Below are 10,601 nucleotides of genomic sequence, written 5' to 3'. Positions count from 1 at the left end.
CTGATTTTTCATACAGTTATTCATAGACTTTTACAACATTCATTAGATTAATCCCAATATCTAACCAACTCCTTATTGTGTATTGCCTTTCCCTTCACACAACTTGTCTATCAGTTTTTGCATGCTTCCATGATTTCTATATCAAAAGAGTTTGCCATAAAACACAATCTAAACTAATACTGCAGCATTAACAAAGCAACAAAAAAACACAAACAAACCTATTCTCAAACAAGACCACTGGTATAATAACTGGATTCTGACCCATAGCTTCCCTGTAAGAAAGGATAGCATTATCTAAGAGGATTCCCAGGGTGGGAGCTCTGGTGACTTAGTCCTGGAGGGCAGTGGGCTACAAAGTCAGTGTAGGACTCATTTCTGAGTTTGAGTTTGATATTTATGGAAATAGACTGCCACATGTTTCTCCCATGGAGTAGCTAGTTGGTTTGAACTGCCAACCTTTGCTATTGCAGCTGAATGTCTTAGCCACTGTGCCATCAGGGTTCAACCATAAATGTAAATGTTAGTATTTTCAATACATATTTTTGTAGAAACATAATTCATTCCATAATACCAACAGAATCAGTGGTTTTAATAGAAAAATCATTTACTTCTAGCTCATTTCTATGATTTTGTAAAAATTTTTGCTTTTCTGGTGAGAGTAAAATCAAAGAAGCATTTTACTGCATGAAGTGTGAGGGTAGGAGTTAACTCTTTTAGATTAATTTAAAAGGATTACCTCTTTTAGGTGAATTTAGTTAATAGCTTAAATGTGGATTTCTCATTGATCAATGAATTTCTCTTAAAGCAGAAAATATATCCAGAACACCTTTAAGATGTACAATTTATTCTGTTAAATTATACACTATCTTAAATTATATACTTTAATGATCTAATCATCACTATTGATATCAATCTATTTTAGAAACTGGATGGCTTCTACAGGGAGCCAGGCCTCTGATATAGACAAGCTAATTGGATTCCTCAGCGATGATGCACCCCCCACCAAAAAACCCAGGTAAACAAAAGGGAAGGGAATCCAAGGGACATATCAGTTAGTATTAATGTTGTTGTTATTGTGTGACGGCGAGTTGGAACCAACCCATAGCTGTCCCTCCCAACAGGTTTTTTAGGGAGCAGCTGGTGGATTTGAACTGCATGTCTTTGGGATTGCAGTGCAGCTTCTTGCCAGTAGACCACCAGTGCTCCCTAGTGTTAATGTTTGGAACAAGAAAAATAATGGACCCTGCATTCCATTTGTTTTTACTGATTAGTATGATCATTTTTAAAAGTGTTGTCATTAGATGCTGTTGAGTTGAGCACGATTCATAGTGATGCTGAACAAAGATCTGAAACCAGTCCTGTCCTGCGCCATCCTCATCTTCCTGACACACAAGAGCTCTTTGCAGCAGTCACTGTGTCAGTCCACCTGGTCGAGAGTCTTCCTCTCCCTCACCAACCCTCCACCCTTCCCAACATCATGGAATAGAAGGAATAGAACCGCCTAGCAATACGTCCAAAGTATGGAAGGCAAAGCCTCATAATCTATTTGTTTGTTCTCTTGGCCATTCATGGGATGTTAGTTCCTTCTTCAACACCACAGCTCAAAGATGCCAATTCTTTTTCTGTCGTCCCTATTCATTGTTCAGATCCCAAATACATAGCTCTTAATCAGAAAGACTATGGCCTGAATCAGACTCACCTTAGTCCTCAAACTGACATCACTACTGCTCAATAATTTGAAAAGGTCCTTAACTGCAGATTTTCCTAGTGTAGTGCATCTCTTTATTTCCTGACTGTGTTAATTGTGGATCCAATCAAGATGAAGCTTAAAATTAGGATACACGTACATAATGTTAAAATTTAGTATTTCACACTGACCAAGCTCTTCTCAGAAACCATCACTTTCAATTTTTTCTAACTGCTTGTTGAGGGCTTTCCTCTCTTTTGCTGATCTGCTTTCCTAATGTGATGTCTTCTTCCAAATACTAGTCCCTCCAAACCACATTTCTAAAGTATATGCGTCAAGGTTTGACCAGCTTTGATTCTAAGGAGCACCGTGGCTGCACTTCTCATTTGTACTTGTTTATTGTTTGGTAGCTTATGATATATTCAATACTATTCACCAACATCATAATGTTTTCACATCAGTTTTTCTTTGTGCTTCCTTAGTCATTGTCTGTTTGTTTTCGTAGCAATCCATGGTACACTTAATACTCTTCTCCAGCACCACAGCTCAAAGGCATCAATTCTCTTTCTATCCTCCCTTAGTCATCATCCAACTCTCTGATGCTTAACAAGTGGTCTGTATCAGATGCACCTTAGTCTCCAGAGAGACACCATTGCTCTTCAGTACTTTGGAGAGGTCCTAACAGCAGACTTTCCCATTGCAGTTACCCTTTTAATTTCCTGGTTGTTGGTGCCCAGAATGTTGACTGTGGAGCCAAGCAAACTAAAGCTGTGAATAATCTCAAATCTCTTCACCATCCATCCTGATGCTGCCAATTGGCCCAGTGGTGAGAATCTTTGTCTTCTTGATACTGAGCCTTAATCCATATTGAAGGCTGCAGTCCTTGACCCTTTGCAACAGGCACTTCAGGTCCTCCTCAGTTTCAGCAAGCAGGGTTGTGTCATCTGCATAATGCAGATTGTTGCTAGATCTTCCACCACATTTCTCCTCAAAGAGCCCATCCTCCATGATGATCTGTTCTGCATACAGGTTTAAAAGGTATGGAGACAGGACACATCCCTGGTGCACGCCCTTCCCAGTTTTGAACTATGCAGTGTTTCTTTGCTCTGTTCTAACAACTGCCTCTTGGTTCAAGTATAGGTTTCGTATTAGCATGATCTGGGATTCTCATTCTTCTGAGTCAGCCACAGTTTGTTATGATCCACACAGTCAAACACCTTTGCATAATCAGTGAAACACAGATGGACATTCCTCTGGTATTCCCTGCTTTCAGCTAAGATCCATCTAACATTAGCTACAATATCCCTAGTACCACGACCCCTTCTGAACCCAGCCTGGACTTCCAGCAGTTCTCTACTGATGTTCCAGTCATTTTTTTTATAATCTTCAGTAGAATCTTGCTTGCTTGCATATAAAATCAATGATACTGTTCTATAGTTTCCACACTCTGTTAGGTCACCCTTCTTTGGGATGGGAACAAATACAGATCTCTTCCAGTCAGTTGGCAAAGTGGTTGTTCTCCAGATTTCTTGGCACAACTTGGTGAGCACGTCCAGGGCAGCATCTGTTAAGTGAAATATGTCAATTGGTATACCATCTATTCCTGGGGCCTTATTTTTTGCTATTTCCTTCAAAGCAGCTTCAACTTCTTCCTTCATCACTATAGTATCTTGCTCATATGTTGTTTCATGAAATTCTTCTGTGTCTGCCAATTCCTTTCAATACAGTGACTCAGTATATCCTTCCATCTTCTTTTAATACTTCCTAGATCATTTAGTATTCTGCCTAAAGCATCCTTGATTATAGCAACTCGAGGTTTGAATTTGTTCTTCAGTTCCTTGAGCTTAAGAAATGCTGGGCGAGTTCGACCCTTTTGATTTTCTGACACCAACTCCTTGCACGTTTCATTGTAATATTTTACTTTGTCATCCCGTGCTGCCTTTTGAAATCTTCTGTTCAGCTCTTTAATATCTTGAATTCTTCCTTGTGCTTTGGCTTCTCTGCACTCCAGTGCAATATTCAGAGTTTCTTCTGACATCCGTTTTGGTCTTTTCTTCCTCCTTCCGGTTAAACCAGGCTGCTCCTTGGAGGCAAGGATTTTGAGGCTTTGTCTGACATACTTTGGACATGTTGTAAGGAGGGACCTGTCCTTGGAGAGGGACATCATGCTTGGGAGGGTAGAGGGACAACGCAGGAGGGGGAAACCCTCTGTGAGGTGGATTGATTCAGTGACTGGGGTAGTCGGGATGGGTGTATCGGAGACAGTGCAATTGGCACAGGACAGAGCAGAGTTTAGGGCTGTTGTACATAGGGTTGCTATGAGTCGCAAACGACTCAACGGCACTTAACAACAACAGTCATTGTCTAACATTACACATGCATAAGAAGCAATTGAAAATACCATGGTTGTGTCAAGCATACCTTATTTTTGTTATCTAAGCCCTTGCTTTTTAGCACATTAAAGAGATTTTTGACAGTCAGTTTGCTCAGTGCAATACTTCCTTTGATTTCTTGGCTGCTATTTCTATAGGTGTTGATTGTGGATCCTGGTAAAATGAAATTGACAATTTCAATTTTTTTCTGTGTCTATCATGATATTGTCTGTTGGTCCAGTGGTGAGAATTTTTGTTTTTTTTATGTTGGAATGTAATCCATATTGGAGACTATAGTCTTTGATCTTCTTCAGTAAGTACATAAAGTCTGTATCACTTTCAGCAAGCAGAATTGTATTATCTGTGTAACATAGGCTATTGATGAGCCATCCTCCAATTTTGAGGCCACATCCTTCATATAGCCCAGTTTTTCAAATTATTTACTGAACATAAAGTGAAAGGATGCACGTTTCCAGATTTTAAACCATGTACTTGTTCTCTTATACTGCTTCTAAATCCATATATGGGTTTGAGCACAATTAATTGTTGTAGGATTCTCATTCTTCTCAGTGTTAGCCTTTGTTTGCTGTGATTCACATAAATGCTTTTGTATACTCAATAAAACACAAATTTTTCTTTCTAACAGTCTCTGCTTTTGGCAAAGATCCAGCTGGCATCAGCAGTGATAGTCCTTTTTTCCTGGCCTCTTCTTAATCCAGCTTGTATTAGTGACAATTTTCTCTTAATATACTGTTCCAGTCATTTTCGGAATAATCTTCAGTAAGATTTTACTTGAATGCGAGAATAATATTATTCAGTAATGTCCATATTCTCCTGGATCCCTTTTTTGAGGAGGAATGGGGACAAATTTCTAGTCACTTGTCCAGGTTGCTCTCTTTCAGATTTCTTGGCATACACTAGAGGGCATATCCAGATGTTTGCAGAAACACCTCAACTGACATTCATTCAATAACTAGGATCTTATTTTTTTTTTCTGAGTGCCTTCAATGAAGCTTGGACTCTGTCCTTCAATTCTGTTGGTTCATTTTTTTTGCAATGGGATATCTCATTCAATCGTTCTTAAACATTTTGTTTTATAGCATTAATTATAATTAATCAGTGCCATTTATTATAATGTCTCATCAAACCCTCACTGTACCTTGCCTTTTCCCTTCACCCTACCCATCAGTCGGCTAATCTCTACTCCTCCTCCCTCCTGTCTCATCCCTGTCAGTCCTCCGCAGTTGTTTCTGTGTGTAAACCTTTCTTTAGCTTTTTTTACCCCTAGTCAGTCACTAGTGCATATCCTGTTAGTTGTTAATTATAGTACATACAGTGTCTAATCTCCATTCATTTCATATTGTCCTTCCCATCATCTTTTTTTTAAAAAGTGTTCATTGTCTATGCATTCTTTTCCTACTCTTCACCCCATGACCCTACTAGATTATCTTTAGACTTAAACTTTCTCTTGTTTGATTAGGTTGTTGTTTGTTTTTTGGTTGGTTGGTGGTTTTTTTTATTTAATAAAAGTGATCTTATACAGTATGTGTCCTTTTGTGACTTGACTTATTTCACTCAACTCTAGAGTCATCCATGTATTTCAATGCCACTTAACACCCTATTCTGTGAGTGTTTGTTTGACAGTTTCTCTGTTCATTTGCTTATTGATAGGCAGTTGGGCTCTTCTTTTCTTTGCTGTCATGAATAATGCTGCATAAATATGGGGGATGATATAGATGATACCTATATACAGATATAGATATATAGATATAGATATAGATACAGATATATTCATGTTGTAGCTATTACTACTTTGGATTATATTCCCAGTAGTGGAATCAAATGATATCTCTATTTGCAACTCTTTGAGAAAGCATCAGACTGCCTTCCCCAGTGGTTGCACCATTTTACACTTTGACCAGCAGTGAATGAGTGTTAAAATCTCTCCATATCCTCACCAGCATTTGTTCACTGTTGAACGTCACTGTTATTTCTGGGGTTAGATCATTGCTTTGATTTGCATTTCTTTAATAGCTAGACTCTGGATGAAATGGATTCATACAGTGACGGGGCAATGGTTGTTGGTGTGTCAGAATTACTGAGACTGGCAAAGGATAGAGCAGGTTTCAGAAATGCTGTACTTAGACTTGCTAGAGGTCGCAGGTACACAACAACAACAACAATAACTAGTAGTCTTGAGCATTTCTTAATGTGTTTGTTGGTCATCTGAATGCCTTCTTTGGTGAAGAGTCTTTTCATATACTCTGCTATTTCATTTCATAATTGAGTTCCTAGTCTTTTTCTTGTTGAGGTGTTAGAACTTTGAGTAAACTTCATATATATGAATCTCTTATCAAATAGGTCATGGCCAAATATTTTTCCCAACCTATAGACTCTTTTTACCCTTTTGGAGAAATTTTTTAATGCACAAAAGGATTTTACTTTTAGATTTCCTTACTCTATTTTGTCCTCTCCTAGTTGTACCTTTTTTGCCATATTTGAAAGCCTTTTATGTTATAGACTATTGTTTACCTTTGAGTTGGAACTGGCCCATAGCTGAAACTTCAGAGGGTTTCAGGGGTAGTAAATAAATCATGGGAAGAGATTTCCCATCTTTCTCCTATGGAGCAGCTAGTGAATACAAACCTTGTGGTTGCTATTGTTGTATACCTTCGAGTTGGAACCGACCTATAGCTTCCAGTGGATTTTCAGAGGCCATTTTCTTCCAGGGAGCAGCTAGCAGGTGGAATTTAACTGCATGCCTTTGGTATTGCATAGGCCAGCAGAGCACATGAGAGAAGATTGCCCATCCTTCTCCTACGGAGCAGCTGGTGGATTCAAACTGCATACCTTTTGCATTGCAGTGTAGTTTCTCACCTCTAGGCCAACAGATTATTGTTGTTGTTTTATGCCATCAAGTCAGAATTATATCCGACCCTCCAGCAGGTTTTCAGAGGCAGTTTAATCGCCTGGGAGGAGATTGACTACATGCCTTTGGAATTGCAGTGTGGCTTCTTGACACTCGACCACCACAGCTCCCAAGCTTTGATGATATTGATAGTTTTCCTACCCTAGATTCCCCCACCCCCACCCCTTAATAGTTGTTTCTTGGCAGTGATTTGGAAAAGGTAAATAGATCTAGAATACAGAAACAGCACCACATACAAATATCACAAGGGCAGCAAGAGTGATAGGAAAGAGTAGTCTGGAACCCCAGATGAGGCCGTCTCCTTATGTGTTAAGTCTAGAAGGGCATGGAGTCTGGAGTGTTGAAGGGGCAGCCTCAGAACACCTCCACTTAGTAGGCGTGGTTACAGACAAAGAGGGACTCACTGGCTGCAGTCCCAGCCTAACTGATTTGTGGTGTACTTTTCTTGGCAGGCGAGGCTGTTGGCCAAGGCTTGCTTGATAGCGTCCTCCTGGGCAGCCTTCAAGTTCTCCTTCTAACCACCCCAGACCTCTAATACTGAGGCCTGCAGGGCTCAGCCCTAGGAGGTCAGGACCCATGCCTTTAGTAGGGCGCACTTGTTGATGGCGTGGAGGTTAATGGACACATCCTCCTCACTCTGTCCTGCAGACAGGAAGATGGGCCCAGGAACGAGGGAGTAGAGGGCTGTGCGATGCAGTGCTGAACATTTGCCATGGCTGTCTCCTCAGTGCAGGTGTCGCCTGCAGTTACTGTATTGGGCAAAGTGCCTTCCAGATAGAACCCTGTAAACAACAGCCAGCACCTTCTCAGTTATATCCTGACACCTTTGCAGGTTATGGTTCCTGTCAGGGATATCTCCGGCGCCAGGACGGGCACAATTCCATTCTGCTGGCAGATGCTGGCATAACGGGCCAGTACACTGGCATTTTCTATGATAGTAAGGGCTGAGGGGGTGTGTTCCCCAGTCTTCAGCACACATTGCCACTTGGCAAAGTCAGCTCCGTCCTTCTTGTCCTGGGCACAGTACCCAGACAGCCCATACGGCCCTTGGGCAATGGTTCCTGCCAGGGGTACCAAGCCCTTGTCTACCTTGATGCCCATACCACTACCCTTAGATTTGATGACTTGGGGAAAGGGACGCCTGTCACTTTCAGTTAGAGAGGGTCTCATGGAAGAGGATGACACCCCCATTGCAAGGGTTCATACAGTTATCAGTGGTCAGCAGGAGCTGATAGTAGAAGCGCCGGTTCTTCTCAATGTTCTTGGTTCCAGTGGACCGCAGGCACTTGGTAGATCATTGAGACGGTTGTTAAGTCTGGGCAAAGGGGACCAAAGAGAAGAATGAAGAATTCAGAACTCAAATGCTGATGGCCTTGCTTGCTGCTGATAAGAAGAGTAAATGGCCTTACCTGTCTGGCTGAGCTCGTGAATCAGAGTGCAATGTCCCTTCCTAAGACTCTGTTTATAAAAATCCTCCCCACTAAGTTCACGTTATGACTTCCCATTCTGCATTTCCAGGATGAGGAACTCACCCCCAGGAGCTCTCCCCCTACTCCTTTAATAAAGCTGCATTAAACTTTCTCTCGCTCTCTCTGATTTCTTCCTTAAGTCGGCTAACTTAACAGTGGTGACTCACCTACAGACAGGATGCCCTGATCCACAGAAACGATGCTATGAGCAATGTCAGAGAGCTGCTTCTTCTGCTCCAGGATCAGTACTGAGGAAGGGTAGATCATGGTGTTCTTGGCAGCAATTACCTGGCATGAAGAATGGGGCATGCTTGCAGGCTGCAGCAGAGGGTACCAGTTGCCTGTGGGCAGGAACACACCAGTTGTCCCAGTACCAAGTTTTGCCTACCCCTATATCTTTGATCCACCAGGAGTTGAATTTTGTGTATAGTATGAAGTGTTGATTGTATATCAGTTTTCTACAGATAGATGTCTAGTTTGCCAGCTCACTTTGTTAAAGAGGTTGCCATTTCCCTATTTAATGATTTCATATGTATTGTTGTTTTGTACCATAGAGTCAGAACTGACCTGTAGCTGACCCTCAGGCAGGTTTTCAGAGACAGTTAATCACTCAGGAGGAGATTGCCTATCCTTCTCCTAGGGAGCAGCTGGTGGCCTTGAACTGTGTGCCTTCGGGATTGCAGTGTAGCTTCTTGCCAAGCTCTCTAATAGGTTTCATATCCATGTCAAAAATCAGTTGATAATCTGTGGATAGATAATGTTTTTGGTTCTCTATTCTGTTCCATTTAGTCTGTGTGTCTCACTGTAATAGCACCACTGACTTACAAAGTTCATATACATTGTTTTTCACACCAGATCTTTCTCATTTTTTTTAACCCCTTCACCTACCCATCAGTGGTACAGCAATGGTCTATTTATTTACTGTTCTGAAATTACTTGGAGTTGCTGCGGTGCTGAACACTGTGCCATAGGTGTGTCAAACACCATAACGGTTACCCATCATGGGCAGTGTTTGGTGAAGCTCCTAGATTGGTTCAAGTTTGGAAAGAGGAGTGTCATCTACTTCCTAAACCACATGCCTTTGGAAAATCTGTGGACATAGAGAAATGATGATAGTTATATAACAGAGTTCAGGTCTTTTTTTTTTTTTTTTTAGTTCTTTCTTTCCATACAGTCACTATTAGTCATACCTGACTTGACTGCAGTTAACAACAAGAATAAATGCCAAGGAGACTGGGGGAAAGCAGTTCTATTCTGAAAGGTGGGCTCTCTTGTTTTGGTTGAGGGTTGTGTGGAATGTTTGGCGGTGGTTTTTTTTTTTATTTAAGTCTCTTATTTAGAGTCAACACCACCTCCTGGAGGGCCTGTACTTAGGTAACCTGGAGTGGCTATGATGCTGAACTCTGTGCCATTGTGGTATCAAATGCCATAAATGGTTATGCATGATGGACAGTGTTTGGTGGAGCTCCCAGATTAAAAGATGTTTGGAAGCAAGAGTGGCATTTACTTCCTAAATAATGTACCTCTGGAAAATATGAACTTTGAGAAAGGTTGAGATAGTTACAGAAAGACTTCAGGTCTTTTGTTTATAGGGTCTCTATGGGTTGTCCTCAACTCGAAGGCAATCAGCAACATAATAACATACACCACCCCCACTCCTCTGCTCCACCGTTCCTCACTTGGAACTTCAGACATGTTCTGCAGTAATGGTCTTATACCGTCAGTATTTATCCTTGTGGGACTGACTTCATTCACTCAGCATAATGCTCTCTAGTTCCTCCCAAGTTAGGTAGTAATTTACAAAATCATTGCTCCTACATGCAGCATAGTATTCCATGGTACCATAATTTCTCAATCCGTTGGATTGTGGTTGGACATTGGGCTGTTTCCATGTTCTTGAAATGTTGAATAATGCTGCTATGAAGATTGGTGTACAAGTCTCCGTTGGGGCCTCAGTTCTCATTTTCTCGGGGTATATTCCAAGCAGCCTTTTGGAATCTTCTGTTCAGCTCTTTAGTATCTTGAATTCTTCCTTGTGCTTTGGCTTCTCTATGCTCCAGTGCAATATTCAGAGTCTCTTCTGACATCCATTTTGGTCTTTTCTTCCTCTTCTGTCTTTGTAATGACCGTTTGCACTCTTCCTG

At 41.1% G+C, this 10,601-nt stretch overlaps 1 protein-coding gene across 1 annotated transcript in view; it reads left to right on the top strand.

The window, feature by feature from the left end:
• Window positions 1-929: 929 nt before the first annotated feature.
• Window positions 930-10,601, top strand: part of FAM118B (family with sequence similarity 118, member B) — an 89,752-nt gene continuing 80,080 nt past the window's right edge. The window contains exon 1 of the mRNA XM_006900862.1: window positions 930-1,015. Within this exon, the coding sequence (XP_006900924.1) occupies window positions 930-1,015 (86 nt within the window). The remainder of the gene's footprint in view (window positions 1,016-10,601) is intronic.

Source organism: Elephantulus edwardii, unplaced genomic scaffold (assembly GCF_000299155.1).
Source record: "Elephantulus edwardii isolate Elephantulus edwardi_28Jun2011 unplaced genomic scaffold, EleEdw1.0 scaffold00297, whole genome shotgun sequence".
Classification (NCBI taxonomy): Eukaryota; Metazoa; Chordata; class Mammalia; order Macroscelidea; family Macroscelididae; genus Elephantulus; species Elephantulus edwardii.
Note: the sequence above shows the minus strand (reverse complement) of the source record. Positions and strands in the feature narration are given on the sequence as shown.